This window comes from Lonchura striata, chromosome 8, assembly GCF_050655825.1.
Source record: "Lonchura striata isolate lonStrDom1 chromosome 8, ASM5065582v1, whole genome shotgun sequence".
Taxonomy (NCBI): Eukaryota; Metazoa; Chordata; class Aves; order Passeriformes; family Estrildidae; genus Lonchura; species Lonchura striata.
The window spans coordinates 30,977,505-30,995,132 of NC_140710.1; the positions used below are offsets into that span (position 1 = coordinate 30,977,505).

The following is a 17,628-nucleotide window of genomic DNA, read 5'->3' on the forward strand; positions in this document are numbered from 1 at the left end:
GTGCCCCTGGCACGACTGTGGGGCACAGCTGGAGCACTCCACTCCCTGCCACCCATTCAGCGATCAGCAGCTGGGCTGTCCAGGGACACCAGGACACTCCAGCCACTCCTCCCACAGCGAGTTGTGTAACTGCTCTGGGAGTGGGGTGGCTGCCTGCCCTCCCTGCCCTGCCAAGCTCCAGGTCTCGCCTATAAATCCCGAGGGAGAGGGACCCTCCCTTCCCACAGCAGAGGTGACACAGAGCACAGCTGCCTGGGGCTGCAGGTAAGTGTTCCCAGAGGGCTGAAAGCCTTTCCTTCCCTCCCTGTGCCACACCTGGGCTCTTCTGAGTTTGGCTGCTTGCAGGGTTAGTGTGGAAAGTGTGGCAGGAGCAGGCACAGGGTGGCAGAATTGATATTTCTTGGGTGTTATTTGTAGCTTCTCTACAAGAAGGTAGGGAATCAAATACCAAATGTAGGTGGGGGGTGTTTGTGATATAAGTTAGCTCCCACCATGTTAAAATAAAAGCCTCCCCCAAAAGAGTGAGCAGCTCATGCTAGTGGTTTCTTGATTTACAAAGGAAAAAGTCCAGGTGTTTTTCCCAACCTAGGAAAGGAGAATATTCATTAGATGTTGCTTTGTGACTGAAAATTGAAATAGTTCTGGACAGTTTGGTGGGTTTTAGAAAATACTGTGTCCAAGACTTTTTTTTCTTTTTGCTGATCATTTCACCACCCTCTGTGTCTCTGGTGGGAGCTGAAAGCACTTCTCAGACCAGAGGAACTGGTACCACCCATAGTGACATCCTGCCATGCTGAATTAATAACTCACTGGAGCAGGGTGCTCCCTCCAGCCCTGGGGTTAAACCACAGATTTAACACGCAGCACCCCCAGGGCACCTGTGTGGGGGTCCTGGCTCTGGAACTGTCCAGCCCAAGCCAAGGGATGGGCCTGGCCATCATCCCTTGTTTTATTGCCTGGCACTACCAGGGATGAGGATCCATCGTGCTCTCTGGGAGTTTTGTAGGGCTGGATGTCAACCCAGGGGCTGTTGCCTTTCAAGCTCTGGAGTGGAGCTGCTTTCAGCCCTGGAAGAGACACAAAATCACCCTCAATCCAAGGTGTGTCCCACCTGCAGCCCCCCTGTCAGCCTCAATGGCCATGTCAAAGCCAGCATCATCTTCTCTGGGGATGGGGACAGAGCCCTGTCAGAGAGGCACAAACTGAAGAGTTCCAGTGCATTTTTTTATTTTTTCTTCTGAGACAGGCAGGCGCAGATACCCAAAGATAAAATACAGTGCATTTTCAGTTCCAGTGCATTTTTTATTTTTTTCTTCCGAGAGAGGCAGGGGCAGATATCCAAAGATAAAATACAAATATTTGCAAGTCTGATAAAGCAGGATAATGTAAACCCAGCTTGTAAATGAAAACTGGCAGTGAATTGTGGCTCAACTACATTCTTTCAAAGCCAGTTTCCAGGGCAGCTGCAGGGGTTTGAAAGCAGCCCAGGGAACACAGTGGAAAAGTGGAGAGATTTTTAAAATAAAAGGGGAAACACAAGAAAATTATTAATTAAGACCTTTAATCTAACTTGTAGAGGAAGAGCCCAGAATGCTGGTAAATGGGATGACGTTTGGGGGTAGCACGTAGAGAAATTCCCAATGCAGGGCATGCCAGGAGCTGCCCCGAGAGGGTGATGGTCATGTGTGGGGTTTCTTCCAGCCCTGCTGACAGCCTGGGAGCCCGGCAGAACCCGCAGGGATGAGAGTGGCCGTGGTGGGCGCGGGGGTCAGCGGGCTGGCAGCCACCAAGTGCTGCCTGGCCGAGGGGCTGGAGCCCACCTGCTTCGAGCAGAGCCAGGACATCGGGGGGCTCTGGCGCTACACGGTGAGCCAGGGGCCCTGCGCTCCTCCTGCCACTGCGGGGATGGACACACCACACACACTGTGCAGAGACAGCAATGGCTTCCTCTTTATTACAAGTTGTTCTTAAGTTTTATACCCTTAACGAAGTGTGATCTTAAGGCATTAGTTACATCATTATATTCATTGGACAAATGAATAGTTCATTGTATTTTATTGGTACAAAGCAATTAACGTCAACAATTAATTGGGAAGAGTTTACAGCGAATTATTAAGCCGTATAGGCCACTCACTAAGGCATGGATTCTCTAACTGTAAATATCCCTTTTGTGTCTGTTTTATGGGTTTCCATGCTAACAGCCTTGCTTTCTTCCTTGTTATGGATAAACCCATATTTTATCAATTTCTTCTTCTGTTAGCTCAGTCCTTTGGCCTGCAGACCAGCTGCTAAGCCAGTCCACACCTCCCCTCGACAGCTGCAGCTGTGCAGGGTTATGGGATGGTTTGAGTGGGTGTGGAGGGCTGTGAGGGCTTGCTGGGCACTGGGCTGCACCCCCTGAGGCCAGGGCAGCAGGGGACAGTCCCCAGCCCGGGCACAGGGCTGATGCACCCCGGGGTGCCGTGGCAGGAGCACATCGAGGCCGGCCGGCCAAGCCTTTATCCGTCACTCATCAGCAACACCTCCAAGGAGATGTCTGCCTTCTCCGACTTCCCCTTCCCTGAGCACTTCCCGGTGTTCATGCCCAATGCCCTGCTCCTGGACTACCTCCGGCGCTACGCTGAGCGCTTCAGCCTGCGGGAGCACATCAGATTTGGGGTGAGTGATGGGTGCCCTGCCCTGCCCCGCTCCCCACCCGTGCTGGGTGCCCGCGCTGACTTTGCCTCACTCCCACGTTTCAGACCACCGTTGTCAGCATCCGTAAGCACCCCGACTTTGCCACCACGGGCCAGTGGAATGTGGTCACAGAAGAGGAGGGGAAGCAGACATCACATGTCTTTGATGCTGTTATGGTTTGCAGCGGCAGTTTCTCAGAGCCATCCCTCCCCCTGCAGTGTTTTCCTGGTATGGTATAGGGCTGCCTGTGGTTACCTGCTTCAGGGGCTGGGGAGGGAAGATTTAGGGGTTCTTTGGGGAAAATCCTCCCTTTCTTTTCTTGCTTCTGCTCCCCAAACCTGCTGGCATCAACAGCAATACTTTCCCATTCTTCAGCAGCTTTTTCTCTGAGACCCCATTTGGAGAGGAAGCATCAATTAATTCTGTGACATGGGATGGAGGGCTGGACCTCCCCAAGACCCTGGTGGCCAGAGACTGCATTTCCTGCTCTTGCCATGTAGATAGTTTTTTTTACACCAGTTCTCCCAACCAAATCCACAAATGCTCCAGTACTTCAAAGCTCTGCTCCTTTTTCCCCCGAGGCATCGAGAGGTTTCGAGGGCAGTACTTCCACAGCCGGCAGTACAAGCATCCTGACGTGTTCCAGGGCAGGCGTGTCCTTGTGGTGGGCATGGGCAACTCAGGAGTGGACATCGCGGTGGAGGCCAGTCGTGTCGCTGCAAAGGTGCCACCCCCTGCCACCCCAGGGCTGTGGGGAGAGGGACACTGGGGACAGTAGCTCAGTGTGCTGTCATTGCAGGGATGTGCTGTACAGTCTTTCTGAGCCTGGATTTTTAGGTCAAAAACCTACCTTGAAAGCAAGCTGGTTTTCTTCTTCTCTCCTGTTTCACCTCCATCACCAGCAGCCAGGAGAAATTAAAGATGCTGTTGCTGCTTTTCCATTGCACGGCTGTCTGTGCCATGCCCTGATGCTGTTGAGGCAGGACGGGAATGAATAGACTTTGTTCAGAAGGCTGAGAGTATAACTCTGATTTATTTTAAAATACATCACTCTTTTATACAGAGCTTTGTGCAGACTAATTCCATTGGTCCTGAAGTGAAAACATCTCACCCTATTTGTGTGCAGTGAATGACATACAGTAGTAAAACTTAACTATAAACAATGTGAACAACAAGAGAGATAAAGAACTTATTTACATTCTTTCTCAGCACTTCCTCGGGCTTCTGCCTGGTTAGAAATTTTCCGTTTTCTCTTTGACTGAATCTGAGGCCTACAATGCCCCTCTGAGTTTCTTTACAAAGGAGAATCAGCAAACTCACCACCTGAACCATTGGTTCTTCTCTTCCAGGTGACCATTAGCACCACTCGAGGAGCCTGGCTGCTCAGCCGTGTGTTTGAGCGTGGCCACCCGTGGGATATGATTTTAAACACTCGCCTTATGAGCCTGATCAAAACCAACCTCCCCGGACCCCTTTCATGGTGGTTGATTAATTACAAGGTGAACCAGTGGTTCAACCATGAAAACTATGGCCTTCAGCCAGAGAACAGGTACTTCTTGGTGGTCCCCATCCCATGCAGATGGGCTTGTGGTGTGGGCAGGGGAAGATATTCAGCAACCAGCATCAACCAATGCCCAGACTGGGGTCTGGGATCTCCAGTGGGGAGGAGCAAATAGCTGTAGCTCCCTTAAGTGGTGAAAGATTGGGCATGCTGGAAAAGCCCAGGAAGGCTAAGAGGAGTTTTCCTTGTGAGGGTCTCTGGGTACAGAGGAGAAGGAAGGCCTAAAGCATGGATCAGTTCTGGAAAGAGATGATTTAAAGAGTAACTGAGTGGAGGGAATAAGGCGGCAGGAGATGTCTGTGAATCACTCACGCTGTGGGACAGGGTGACATTGGTGACACGTGTCATTGTTCGGAGGTGCAGGGCGGAGCTGTGTGCTCAGAGAAAATGACACCAGGAGGTGTGAGTTGGTGGGCCTGGGGGCAGGAGGAGCAGGGGACCAGCAAGGCTTGTTGGTGGTGCCCCACTCTCAGAGCCCCTGGCTCTCCACAGCTGGCTGGTGCGGGAGCCCCTGCTGAACGATGACCTCCCAAGCTACATCCTGACAGGCAGGATCACCATCAGGCCGGGCGTGAAGGAGTTCAAGGACAACTCAGTCCTTTTCCACAACTGCCCTGAGGAGGAGCCCATCGATATTGTTGTCTTCTGCACGGGCTACACCATCTCCTTCCCCTTCCTGGAAGAATCCGTCGTCAGGGTGGAAAACAAGCACGCGTCCCTCTACAAATACGTGTTCCCAACCCACCTGCAGAAGCCCACCCTGGCTGTCCTTGGGCTGATTAAGCCCCTTGGATCCATCCTGCCCGTGTCAGAGATGCAGGCACGCTGGGTGAGCCGTGTCTTCAAAGGTAGGGGAGCAAATGGGAGTCCTCCTGTGCCCCAAAATGCAGCTCAGACAAAACTGGACACGTTCTATCCCTCCAGCCAGGGAGATCCCAGACCTAAGGAGTTCAGAGCAGACAAGGGAGCATTTCCAAGGGTCAGATTTCTCAAGTCATTTCACTTCAGTTAACCTACAGCAACATGAGTGAGAAAAGAAACCTACTGGTGTTTTGTTTGAGGTTTTTAACAAAAATACTAAGAATAACCTCGTGAAGGGCTGGGTCAGGACTATTCCACAGAAATGAGAAGCTCTGGGGTTCCTCTCTGGAGCTTGCACAGCCCATCTGACCCCACATCACCTGCCTGTGCCCTGTCAGCACACATCTGTAAGAGCAGGAGGATGAGGTGTCGGTCCATTTGGAGTACTGGAGAGCTGGTTTAAGGCAGGACTCCCACTGCCAAATAAACTGCCAGCAATGAGACTTTCCTGCCCTTCCAGGGAAGGGATTCCCACATTTTGCATCCCTGAATGAGTTCACAGTTCCTCCTCCCCCAGGAGTTAAACCTGGCAGGGTGCTCTCCTCTCTCTTCCAGGCTTGTGTCAGTTGCCTCCCCAGTCTGTCATGGAGAAGGAAATAAATGAGAAGAAGAAAAACCAAATCCAATGGTAAGTCATTCCTCAGAGCCCCAAAGGTTTTTTGGCGGATTGAAAAACCTTTTTGGGGCAGCAACACACGGGCTCTCACTCTGTGCCTGTTCCCAGCATGGCAGAGGAGAGGAGAGGATTCCTGGATCCAGCTTTCCCTTTGCTAACTTGCAAAGAGCCAATGTAACCTTTGATTTAACGTTGATATTTTGCATGTTGGTGACAGGAAGAAATTAATTCGGGGTACTCGAGGCTAAGGTTTGCTTGGGAGTTGGGGAAGAACACCAGGATCCCCAGGGACTGAGAGATAAAACGGCAGAAAAATTAATGGTAATAAATGCAAACTAATTCAGCTGGTGGGGGGAAGAAAAGCCAACACACAAACAGCGAGGTGCACACACAGATTGTCTCATCTCGCAGCATGGAGACCTGACTCACTGTGAGCAGGTGTCTGAGCACACTGGTGTGTGCTTCACAGGCAGGCAAAAGGCTGGAAAGGATTAGGGAATGAACGAGCCAATCCCAGGAATCTGGGTGGTCTATAAATCCCTGGTTCACTTAAATAGCTACAGAAGAAAAGGTATTAAGAGTGAAGTACAGAATTGCACAGAACAACTGCTGTACAATACAAGGCTAGGTGGATATGGGCTTTGTCAGACCTCTGCAGGTGGGACATGAAGCTGTGAATTCTGCAGAGAAGGTGAACTGGAAGCAGTTCTCCAAGTCACTGTGTGTCCTTGCAATATTTGGTGGAAATGAACATGAGGGATACTAAAGGGTGCCACCTTTCTCATGCTGCACATGACTTTTCTGCAAAAAGCAGAGAGATTTGGGTTTGAGGGGTTTTTTTGTTTGTTTGTTTTGAAAAAGACCCAAAGCTGCTTTGCCAAAACCTGTGAACAAATATTCACCAAGGGGAAGGGGGGAAACAGGTGCAGCTTGTGAGCGAGGAAGAGAAAGACTGAACGAGCCAGCATCACTTTACAGGTGCTGTGTCGTGGGCAGGATCTGTGTCACAGGTTCCCACTGCACCTACATCCAGTCCTTTCCTAAAAAGAGCCCAGTTGCATTCCAGATACAGCAACACCAAGGATTCAGAGGACCTCCACCCCAGTTCCTCTAAGCCCTGCTGATACCCATCTTCCTCCTGCCTCTTTCTCTTCTCTGGTTCATTCAGGTTTGGTCTGACCTTTGACGAAGTCCTGAAAACTGAGTGGCTGGTGTACCTGGACACGCTGGCCTCCTTCATTGGTGCCAAGCCCAGCGTGCTGGGGCTGCTCTGCACAGACCCTTGGCTGGCCCTCACCATCTTCTTCGGCCCCTGCTCCCCCTACCAGTACCGCCTGGGGGGTCCTGGGCGCTGGGAGGGGGCACGCCAGGCCATCCTCACCCAGTGGGACCGCGTCCTAAAGCCCACAAGAACACGAGTCCCTGCTGGCTCCTCCAGCTCTTTCCCTTCTCTCCTGACTGTGGTGGGATTCCTTCTGCTCCTGGCAGCTGTGATTTTTGGTTTCCAATAGCTTTTAGAGCGTGCTTGTTTGTTTGCTTGGGTTTGTTTTTTTGGGTTTTTTTTATTTTTGTCCTGAGGGATTTTATCTCAGGTCAGACAGCTCCTCAGCGTGCCATGGTATGGAGGAAAAGGATTTCAGTAGATGGCAACAAACTTTAATCTGCAACGTGCAGCATAAAACTCCCTCTGCTCCAGCTCAGCCCCAAGCCCAGCTTTGCAGGCCTCATTAGCCAGGGATGGCAGCCTTGCCCAAGTGTCTGCTGCCCCTCTGCTCTCCTGCCTGCTGCCAGAACAGAGCAGAGCAACATTGTGCTGGATCACACAAGGCAGGATGCAGAGAGGACAAGACCAGCAAAAGTGGTGGTGTGTCACAGGAGCAAGAGTGCCCAGGAATTACCTGGGCTGTGTACACAGGTCAAGCTGTCCCCCTTCTCCAAACCTAAACACTGACCCCAAAACCCCAGCTGGGGTTGAATTGGTGCTTCTTTCCAGTTGTGGTGGTTTGTCACACGGGAGCCTTGTGGGGCTGAGCACTCCTGGCTTTGCTTCCCTGTGTGCCCCACCACTGGGCAATCCTGAGGCTTTGTTTTGTGCGTGAAGAGACCTCAAATGAATAAAATCTCAGTGGCTGTGGCAGGAGTGTGCTGCAGATGCCTCCCTCTCCTTTCCTTGTGTGCATGGGAAGAGCAGGGAGGGAGAGCCCGTGTCCGAGTTGGGGCTGTGCCACCAAAGGCCGTGGGCAGCTCACAGGGCTGGGGCTCGCAGGGCTTTTCCTGACCCCCCGAAATGAGGCTGCACAGTGCTCCACGTCCCACATCCACACTGTCTGCTGCCGAGGGAGCGGGTTCTGCTGATCTGCTGGCGATGCCAAGGGAACACGAGCCCAGCACTGGCACCACAAAAGGGGACAGATCAGGACAGCCCCACGCTGCTGCCTGGGCTGGAGCAACGACAAGTTACAGCGTGGGAGTCCTCGCAAGCGTGCTCCCTTTGGGATTATCTCTGAATTTTCACCTGGCACTGCCACGGGGAGGTTGAGAACTTTCTTCCAGTGCATTTAAGCCCACAGGGCGGGGGAATGCAGGTGTAAAGGTCAGTGGTGCAAGAGCTGAGGCGAGCTGCCTGGACTTCAGCCTTCCCTTCAATCCACGGCCAGAGAAACTCCAGGGAAATTCGGCCGAGGGCAGAGCAGCGGAGGCGCAGTGCTGTCCTGCAAGGTTTGCTCCTCGCTTCTCCTGGGGGGGTTGGCAGGGTTTAAAAGTGGGCAGACAGCTCTCCAGGGTTTTGGCATTCACTGCTGGCTTTGCCTTGCCGCTGGTGGGGGGAGAGGGGTGTTGCAGGGACCCTCTGGAGTAAAACCATCTGCAGGCAGCATTGGAAAAGTGGGGTGACTGGAGCACCCTGAGCTTGCCTGCCCTTTCCTGAAGCCAAAGAAGGCTCCAGGAACGAGGCAGGTGGCTGTGGGCATGTCCTGCCCTGTTCCTGCAGATCAAGGAGTGGCTCAGGTCAGGCTTGTAGATGCCAAAGGGGCTGTTTTACACCTCCCTCGTTTTTCCCTAGCTTTCTTCAATTTCTTTCAGTTTTTATTTATGTTAATTTACTTTTTGACACAAAACTCATAGAAAAAGTTATAAATTACTCTTTTTGCAGACCCTGCAGTAGCAGTATTTCTTATCTAATCAAAGTTCCTGTGGGTTCATTTTTTCCTAGTTTCTTTGCTTTCCAGTCAAGCTTGGTGCAGCTCAGTTTACACACCCCAGCTTTGAGTTCCTCCCATTTATATCCAGCGTTTCCCGGGTTTCTTACCTTTTGTATATCCTGTAATCCCAGCCTTGCTTTCACAGAGCTGGCTAACTTCTGAATGGCTGCACCGTGCTCCTGCTCAGTCAGGCATTGCTTTGCTTTTTTTCCTTCTTTTTAAACCCTTTTTGTTTTCAAGAGATTGCTCTTTAATGGGAAGTTTAAAAAGGAAAGCATGAAAACGAGCCAGCTTAGCTGGAGTTGCTTTTCTCAAAGGTTTCAGGACGGTCGCTTTGTGCAGGCAGAAGAAGATAGCTGCAGTTTCTTTGCATGCCCTGGTTTGGGCTGGAAAAGAGAATAAATTGAAGCGGCAGAACAGCGAGGTTTAAAAGTGCCTCCTTTTCCCGTGGAGAAGGGAGATTCCTGGAGCCCCAGCGTGGGTTTAGCACAGCAGGAAGGGCAATGAGCAGGATCTGTGCACAGCACTTGCACCAGCAGCTGGCCACGGCTTTCTCCCAGGACAGTTTTCCTTCCTGGACACCTGCAGCCAGAGCAGACCAGGGGGGTTTTGCTGGGGATGGGAAGGAGGGACTGGCGTTTCTGCTGATGCCTGTTGTGTTTCCAGCTGCTCTCACAGCAGCCTGTCACCTGCTGCAGGCCAGCATGGTCCGGCGCGTGGCCGTGATCGGGGCCGGGGCTGGGGGCTTGGCCTCTGTCAAGTGCTGCCTGGATGAGGGGCTGGAGCCCACCTGCTTCGAGAGCAGCGAGGACATCGGCGGCATCTGGCGCTACACGGTCAGTGCCCTCGGGTTTGTCCTCGGGTTTGTCCCCTTCCTTGGATGCTCTTGGACAGCAGGAAAGAGGAAAGGGTGGCCACGCCCTCAGGGACTGTCCCTGTCCCACTCATGGGGCTCCTCCTGACTGGAGGATGGATGTGAGAACCCCGGGTTTGGCTGGGGTGGTAAAGCTTCTCCTCCAACCTGTGTTCCCAAAGAAAAACTCAGCAGTCTCTTCTTGTTCGGTCTCAAGATGTTTTATTGCTAGTTATCTAACAGATTAAGTTCTCGGGCTGCGGCCCTTTGGTCAGTGGCCCAGGCAGAGGCACACACTCCTGACACCCTGACTGTCTGGTGTCTTCTTCTCCTCTCTCCCCGCCCAGGGCTGCTGCTATCTTTTATAAGATATATTACGTATAACATGTTTACAATTATTCCCCAGTACCTATTACCTACGTTACCAAGTGTTTTTCTATTCTAAACCAATCTGTGAGTCCCAACATCACCAAGAACATGGAGGTAAGGAAGAAGAAGGAAGAAGGATGGGTTCAGCCCACTTTCCTCCATCTTAGAACTTCTGATCCCCATGTACAAAGTAAAAACCCCCCTGTACATGCACTAAACCCCCCCTGTACACTACCAAAAAATACTTCCCTCTACTTTGTGACTACATTTACTATACTATCTAGCACTTTGTGACTGCTTGTTCCACCTTCAAAGTTGGCAATTCATTCCATGGTTCAAACTCGAAATCACAGCTAAATCCAGCTGCCTGCTGGGGTCCAGACTGCGTCTGACCACGGCCTGGAACCTCCAAAAATGTCTGAGAGACATTTTGAGTTCCCACAGATGGAGAAGGAAATGGAGGGTGTGGGAAATGGATGAAGTTTTGCACCTTAGCTAAAGGAGCTTTGCAAAATAGGTTTATCTGCATTGATGGTTGTAGTGACAATGTCAATGATTGTGCCTTGTGGACTTCACTGTGCACGGCAAACGATAAACAAAGCCATCAAAAAAGTTTTTTTTCCATTCAGGAGAGAGGGGGAAATGTGGGAAATGGATTTGTAGAGAATTCTTGAAACTGGCAGAAGGCTCACATAGTGTGCATCTGTAGGCAAACTTTGAGATAAGAGAAGCTGACTTAGAAATGCCATGGAACAGGACAGACATTGTTTAGAGAGAAATGGAGCTAGAAACAAATTTCAAAAGATGGCCTTGCAAATAAAAATAAATACTTTGGAGGAGTAGAACTATGAAAGATGCATTTTAGTAGGATTTATGAGGGGTAATGCTAGATGATTGGCTTTAAGACATCTACAGCATGGTGTAGCTAAAACTGATAGGCCAAGAAATGCTTATAATGTATTGTAATTAAGAAATAATTGGCTTCTGATTGTAATAGTGAAAATTATATCATCTGTATTGTCTCACCCTTCACATGAGACTGAAAAAGGAATAAAAGTTTTTAAAACACCTCTTGGCTGCCCCATCTCTGGGTCAGAAAAGGGCTTAATCCAACAGAGGGAGAAGTAATGATTGTCTCCAGGTCCTAGTCCTGGCTTATTCCTTGTACCAAAACATGAGGAAGAAAAATGCTCATATACTTGATGGGGAGAAACTCTTCCCCTGCACACCTGGGAACATCACCACTGGCTTCACACAGGACTCCACAGACAGCAGGAGGGTCACTGTGTACCGCTCAGTCATCACCAACACCTCTAAGGAGATGTCCTGCTTCAGTGACTTCCCCTTCCCCGAGGATTTTCCCAACTACCTGCCCCACAGCCTGGTCCTGGAATACTTCAGGATGTACGCCCGGCGCTTCAACCTCCTGCGGCACATACGCTTCCAGGTGAGCAGGGAGCCCAAAGCCACGGGGAGAAGAGCCATGGGTAGCTGCAGATTGGAGGTGGGATGGGACAAGGCCAGGTGCCAGCCCGCAAGGACCACGTGCCTTTTGCATCCTGCCTTTAAGCCCCACATTTTAAATAAGGGTGTTTTAACACAGGCTTGCCCCCCAGTGCCATCAGCAGGGGAAAGGTGCAGGGTGGGGTTTAACACCTTCAGAAGTGACACAGAAGGGACCCAGCCTGCTCCCAACAGCCCCAGCCTTTCACAGGCACGTCTCCAAAACACGGCGTGATCCCTGACCGCTGTTCTGTTGGGCTTCTGTGCAAGACAACAGTTCTCAGCGTGAGGAAGCGCCCAGATTTCGGCACCTCAGGCCAGTGGGAGGTGGTCACCGAGACCCATGGTGTCCGTGAGTCCCACGTCTTCGACGCTGTCATGGTTTGCACCGGCCACTACCAGGAGCCCTACTTGCCATTGGCTTCTTTCCCAGGTAAGCCCTGTCCCAGCAGTGGCTTCCCCCAGCACCCATGGGTCCCCTGGTTGGATTTTGCTCTGCGAACCTGCCTGCTCCATGAAGCCCCCATGCTGGAGCAGGCAGGACCCTGACCCCATAGAAATGATGAGGAGCACTGCAGGGAATGGGAAAAACATCTTGTAAAGGTGCATCCAGGCTTTTCCTGAGCTGAGGAGGTACAGGGGACTTCCATGGGCTTCTCAGCTGCCAGGGGAGGGGGAGCAGGGAGAGTTGGAGGCTGCAGAGGATCTGGGTATGTGGCTGAGGCGAGTAAATGTATCTGGCAGTAGGAGATGCTCCCTGCTCTCTGCCTAGGCATTGAAAGTCACTTCAAAGGCCGGTGCCTGCACAGCCGGGAGTACAGAGATGTGCAGGATTTCCGAGGAAAACGCGTCCTGGTGGTTGGCATCGGCAACACCGGCGGTGACCTCTCCGTGGAGCTGAGCCATGTGGCTGCCAAGGTACAGCTCCATGGTGGTACCAGGATCTCTGGCTGCCAAGGTACAGCTCCGGGGACAGCTCCATGGTGGTCCAGACAGGATCTCTGAGAGCCAGTGGCTCTGATGCATTCTGAAGGCTGACCTAGAACAGAGGCTGGACAGAGTCAAAGAATAAAGTAGGGATTTATTAGGAGGCCTCCGTGGATCCACCTTGGGCAGCACAAGAGCCCAGCCAGGGCTGCACCCAAGATGAACCAAAATGGCCACAAAGTTCACAACTGGTCATGGGGTCTCTCACTTTTATAAGTTCTGGTCCATTTGCACATTGGAGTTAATTGTCTGATTCCAGCTTTAGCCCGTGAAGTCCCATCCTGCTTGTTTTTCTCTCTTCAGCCCACGTTGTTTGTGCTCTTGGGCCTGAGATCTGGATCATTTGTCCTTGGTCCCCAGCTGGAGAAGGAATTGTTTTGTCTCCCTGCTCTGTGCAGAGAGCTCACCATCCCCTAATATGAAGCCCAGACCCACACACTAAAGCAGCCCAGAATCTGAAAAATAGAAAAGCTAAAACCTGAGGCATCAGCTCAAGGTACCACAGGGACCTTTGCCCCCAGGTTCCTCAATAAATTCCACTTCTCACTGAGGGCACTTGAAGAAGCTTTGCAACTCCTGGAGAGTTTGGGCTACCTGAGGACTGGCAACTGAGCAGCTGTGGGAACTGCCAAAGCCACCCAAGCTGTTTGGTTCATCTGGATGTCCTCTCCTTCTCTTGGATTAACTGTGTTGGCTCAAGTGCAGGAGATGGGATTTGACACTCAGGGCAAAACCAATGAAATGCCTGGGCAGGAGGCTGAGACCTGCCTTTCCCCCCAGGTGTTCCTCAGCACCAGGAGCCACACGTGGGTCGTCAGCCGGGTCTCAGACCACGGCTTCCCCTTGGACATGGTCGGCACCACCCGTCTCAACTCCCTCCTGGAGTGGCTTCTCCCATCAGCCCTCACAAGGAGGATCAAGTTTCGGAAGTTCAATTCATGGTTCAACCACACAAACTATGGCTTGGCTTCCAGCAAAAGGTGTTTTTTCTGATTGATTTGTTGGGTGCTCAGGGTGTCTTTATAATATGAAATGCTTAATTTTCAGGCTTGGGAGATATTTGTGGAATAGCAAACCATTGGAGGGTAATTTTGACCATAAAAAAGTCATTTTAAGTCCCTCCCAGACGTTAACACTGCTGCCCTCTTTTCCCCGCTGCAAGCTCCAAATTTAAGGTGATTATCAATGAAGAGCTGCCATTCTGCCTCCTCTCTGGGACTGTGGTGTTGAAGCCAAACGTGAAGGAGTTCACTGAAAGCTCTGCTGTTTTCGAAGATGGGACAACTGAAGAAAACATTGACGTGGTGCTCTTTGCCACGGGCTACAACTTTTCCTTCCCCTTCCTTGAGGAGCCTGTTCGCAGCACCATCAAGGACAACCGTTCCCTCTACAACTGCATCTTCCCTCCCCAGCTGGAGAAGCCCACGCTGGCCATCATTGGCTTGATCCAGCTGACAGGCTCCATTATGGTGGGATCAGAAATGCAGGCTCGCTGGGTGACAGGGGTCTTTGCAGGTAGGGGATGGGGGAGATCCTCTGGCTGGGAGGCTTGGGGCAGCCTGAGCTGCTGCCCACAGAGCTTAGGGCATTTTTCAGCTCCGTGGGTAGCCTCTGCCCACCAGCTGCATCCCACACCTCAGGAAAGGTGCTGGGACCTCGGGAAGGGGCTGACCATTTTCTCTTAAGGTGCTGCTGGAGCTCGCTGGTTTCTCTGTTCTCAGGCTGGAACAAGCTGCCTCCCCCCCACAGGATGATGGCTGAGGTTTTGAAGAGGAAGCCACCAGTCAAAAGGTGTGTGATGCTCCTGCACTTGGGATGAGACAGGTTCTGTGTGCCAGGATAAGCTCGGGGAAGGGGGGGACTTGATGGCAGACATGGGAGGGACCTGCTCAGGACACCCAACTCTGCATTTATTACCTCACCACCCGCAGTGGGAAAATTGGGAAAACATTTTCCCATTTTCAGCTGGGAAAATGCTTCCTTTATGGAACAAGACACCATAAGCTTCTCTGGAGCAATTTATGACAAGACCAGGGCCTGCAGCTCCCCTTCCCTCTCTTTCCATCTCCTTTTCTTCATCCCTTTCTCTGCTGTTCTCTGGAGATCCCCCTGTGCCAGGCCTCCAAGCCATGTCCTTGTTCCCAGTCAAGATGAAGGTTTGGTTTCCTCCAGACTGAGGGTGCCATCTCGTGGCTTCTCCCTCCCAAATCCGGGCAGAGGGGAGAGCTGGGTTCCATCCGGAGCCCCACCATGGATGGGCGGTGTGGGTGTCACTTTTTGTGTCACTTTTTGGCAGGTCCAGGTGAGTGTCCCACCAGTGTGTGTGGGAGCTGACAGCCTCGTTGGCACTGGGATTTTGCAGCAGGTGGAGATGTGTCCACGAGGATGTGGGATGGATGATGATGAAGCAAGGAGAGGACCCCAGGGTTGGGTCTGCCAGCAGGGCAGGGCTGGCTCTGGGGGACACTGGGGAAAAGCTGGGACAAAACAGAGCCACAGGGATTATGACCAGGAGCCCCAATGACTGCACCACGGTGCTGTTACACAGAAATAGGGAAATTTCTGTTACACACAAATATGGAAGCCTGAGGTGCAAGGGAAACAAACTTGAGGCTGTCTCAATTTTTTCTGAAGCAGATATCTCCCTTCTGTGAGCGAGATAAGGTTTCAAGCAGAGAAATCCTGGAGGTCCCTCTTAGCATGGGAAGCTTTCTGCATTTCCCAGGTTTCCCCAGTCCTCTTGGCATCCTTATCTCTGAAAGTCTACATCTCTACTTCCCAAAATCAGCCAAATCCACAGCCCTGAACCTCGGGGAAGGACGTAGCAGCATTGTGGCATTACAACGATGCTGCTGTTAAGTTAGAGCTGATTTTGAAGCCACAACTATGCTGCAGAGACAAAACAAGCTCCTGCTTATCCCTTGCCCCCGGGAGCTGCTGGCACTAACCCCACAGAGGCTCTCTCAGCGTCTTTGGCTTTGTCTGGGGCTAAGAGAGCTCTGCCCCAGAGACTGGGGCTCACCTGGTGTCTGAGCCTGAGGCCTTTGCTTTCCACGGAGCTGGGAACTGAGCCAGGATGATGCCATCTGACTTTTATTTCTCATGTCCCATCGAAGGAATCCGCCTGAGAGGGAGAACCTGAAGATGAGTTTTATCAGCTACGTGGACAAAATCGCTGCGTGTGCTGGCGTCAAGCCCAGTGTGTGGAGGCTGCTGCTGACAGACCCCCAGCTGGCCCTGGCCATCTTTTTTGGGCCCTGCTCCCCCTACCAGTACCGGCTGGTGGGACGGGGCAGGTGGAGCGGGGCCAGAGCTGCCATCCTGACCCAGTGGCAGCGCTCGCTGAAGCCCTTGGGAACGCGGCTGCTGGATGAGAGCTCCAGCAGCTCCTGGGGCTGGTGCTGGATGTGCCTCCTGGCTCTGCCAGCAGCTCTCACAGCAGCTCGGCTCTTCTCTAAATCCCCCCAGCCAGGCTGGAGCCCCCGGGCAGGTCCCCAGCTGTAGAAGGACCTGGAGAGACATGATGCCAGGTGACGTGGGGATGGTGCAAAGCTGTGCCAGGTGCTGCCAGAGGGCTGGAGCTGGCACCAGCAGCAGCCTGGACCCTGGGGCTGAGTGTGTCCAGCCACCTCCTGCTGATGTTTCACCAAAAGTGACAGGGAGTGTTCACCCTGAACCATTCTGGGATGAACTGCTAAGCATGAGGCCAGCCTTCCTCCCCACTGCTCCCTGAAATCTGGGCAAGGCCCACACCCCCTTGAGATTTCATGAAACATGAACTGTCGAGAGCCACTTCTTTGTCTTATAACTTTCAGGACGTGAAGGAGGGAGCCACAAATAAACCTCACAGATCTGGTCTTTGTTGATGGTTTTATTAATGGTTTATTATCAGGGTGTGTGAGGTGGATCCCGAGCTGTGGCAGAGGGGAGAGTCTTGCCCTTGTATATATAATCTATCCATTGTATAGACAGAAATATCAACAAATAAGGTATAGCAGAGATGTTATATATGTTAATGTCATGGTATCTAATAATAAATTATACATACAGCGACAAATCCAAGTAAGCAGGCATCCCTGATATTGCCTGAGCAGCCTTAGGATTATAGGGAACCATGAATTCCTGGGATGGGGCCAGGGATGGAACCGGAATAGGACAGGGATGGGAACAGGGAAGAACCGGGATGGGGCCAGGATTTGACCAGGATGGGGCTGGGATGAGAATAGGAATAGGAACAGGGATGGGGATGGGGTGCGACCAGGATGGGGCCAGGATGAGAACTGGGATAGGACTGGGATGGGGCTGGGATAGGACCAGGATCGGACCAGGGTAGAACTGGGATAGAACCAGGATAGGAACTGGGATAGAACTGGGATAAGACCAGCATAGGAACCGGGGTAGAACTGGGATGGAACTGGGATAGGAACAGGGATAGAACTGGGATAGGAACAGGGATAGAACTGGGAACAGGGATAGAACCAGGATAGTAACAGAGACAGAAGCAGGGTAGGAACCAGGATGGGATCAGGATAGGACTGAGCTAGAACAGGGACAGAAGCGGGATAGGAACTGGGATGGGACCGGGACAGGACCGGGATGGGGCCGGGACGGGGCCGGGACAGGACTGGGACGGGACCGGGATAGGAACTGGGACGGGGCCGGGACAGGCACAGGACCGGGACGGGACCGGGACGGGACCGAGACAGGATCGGGACGGGACCGGGACCGGGACCGGGACAGGACCGGGACGGGACCGGGACAGGACCGGGACAGGATCGGGACAAGACCGGGACGGGACCGGGACCGGGACCGGGACAAGACCGGGACGGGACCGGGACCGGGACCGGGACCGGGAGAAGACCGGGACGGGACCGGGACGGGACCGGCTCGGCGCGGCCCCGCCCTGCGCCCCGCGCCGCCAGGGGGCGCACCCGTCCCCGGGAGCCCGCGCGACTGCGGCACGGCGCTGTCACGTGACCGGCGGCGCGGGGGCGGGGCCGGC

At 52.6% G+C, this 17,628-nt stretch overlaps 2 protein-coding genes across 4 annotated transcripts; both read left to right on the forward strand.

The window, feature by feature from the left end:
* The first annotated feature begins 219 nt into the window (after positions 1–219).
* FMO1 (flavin containing dimethylaniline monoxygenase 1) lies at positions 220–7,864 on the forward strand. Of its 2 annotated transcripts, none has more exons than XM_021546033.4 (9): positions 220–264; positions 1,702–1,866; positions 2,470–2,658; positions 2,742–2,904; positions 3,258–3,400; positions 4,026–4,225; positions 4,730–5,085; positions 5,654–5,726; positions 6,883–7,864. In XM_021546033.4, the coding sequence occupies exons 2-9, from the start codon at positions 1,741–1,743 to the stop codon at positions 7,223–7,225; spliced, it is 1,593 nt and encodes a 530-aa protein (XP_021401708.3). In that variant the 5' UTR covers positions 220–264; positions 1,702–1,740; the 3' UTR covers positions 7,226–7,864. The 2 variants fall into 2 exon arrangements, with proteins under 2 accessions (XP_021401708.3, XP_085442972.1); XM_085586846.1 differs by having other exon boundaries at positions 2,517–2,658.
* A 434-nt stretch (positions 7,865–8,298) lies between these two features.
* Positions 8,299–16,482, forward strand: LOC110478982 (dimethylaniline monooxygenase [N-oxide-forming] 4-like). 2 transcript variants are annotated; one of them, XM_031505498.3, is made up of 9 exons: positions 8,299–8,432; positions 9,581–9,750; positions 11,395–11,583; positions 11,910–12,072; positions 12,412–12,557; positions 13,407–13,606; positions 13,789–14,141; positions 14,348–14,417; positions 15,743–16,482. In XM_031505498.3, exons 2-9 carry the CDS (start codon positions 9,619–9,621, stop codon positions 16,128–16,130), a joined length of 1,641 nt encoding a protein of 546 aa, XP_031361358.3. In that variant the 5' UTR covers positions 8,299–8,432; positions 9,581–9,618; the 3' UTR covers positions 16,131–16,482. The 2 variants fall into 2 exon arrangements, with proteins under 2 accessions (XP_031361358.3, XP_085442970.1); XM_085586844.1 differs by lacking the exon at positions 8,299–8,432 and having other exon boundaries at positions 9,271–9,750; positions 15,743–16,261.
* Positions 16,483–17,628: the final 1,146 nt, after the last annotated feature.

What these genes read in the sequence shown, in the direction of transcription:
- LOC110478982 (XM_085586844.1), top strand. Translation starts at nt 9,418, where the DNA reads ATGAGCAGGATCTGTGCACAGCACTTGCACCAGCAGCTGGCCACGGCT. An exon ending in GCGGCATCTGGCGCTACACG is followed by an intron (nt 9,751 to 11,394) that starts GTCAGTGCCCTC and finishes GGCTTCACACAG; the next exon opens with GACTCCACAGACAGCAGGAG. An exon ending in GGTGACAGGGGTCTTTGCAG is followed by an intron (nt 14,142 to 14,347) that starts GTAGGGGATGGG and finishes CTCTGTTCTCAG; the next exon opens with GCTGGAACAAGCTGCCTCCC.
- FMO1 (XM_021546033.4), top strand. Translation starts at nt 1,741, where the DNA reads ATGAGAGTGGCCGTGGTGGGCGCGGGGGTCAGCGGGCTGGCAGCCACC. An exon ending in CCCCCTGCAGTGTTTTCCTG is followed by an intron (nt 2,905 to 3,257) that starts GTATGGTATAGG and finishes TTTTCCCCCGAG; the next exon opens with GCATCGAGAGGTTTCGAGGG. An exon ending in CCAGTCGTGTCGCTGCAAAG is followed by an intron (nt 3,401 to 4,025) that starts GTGCCACCCCCT and finishes CTTCTCTTCCAG; the next exon opens with GTGACCATTAGCACCACTCG.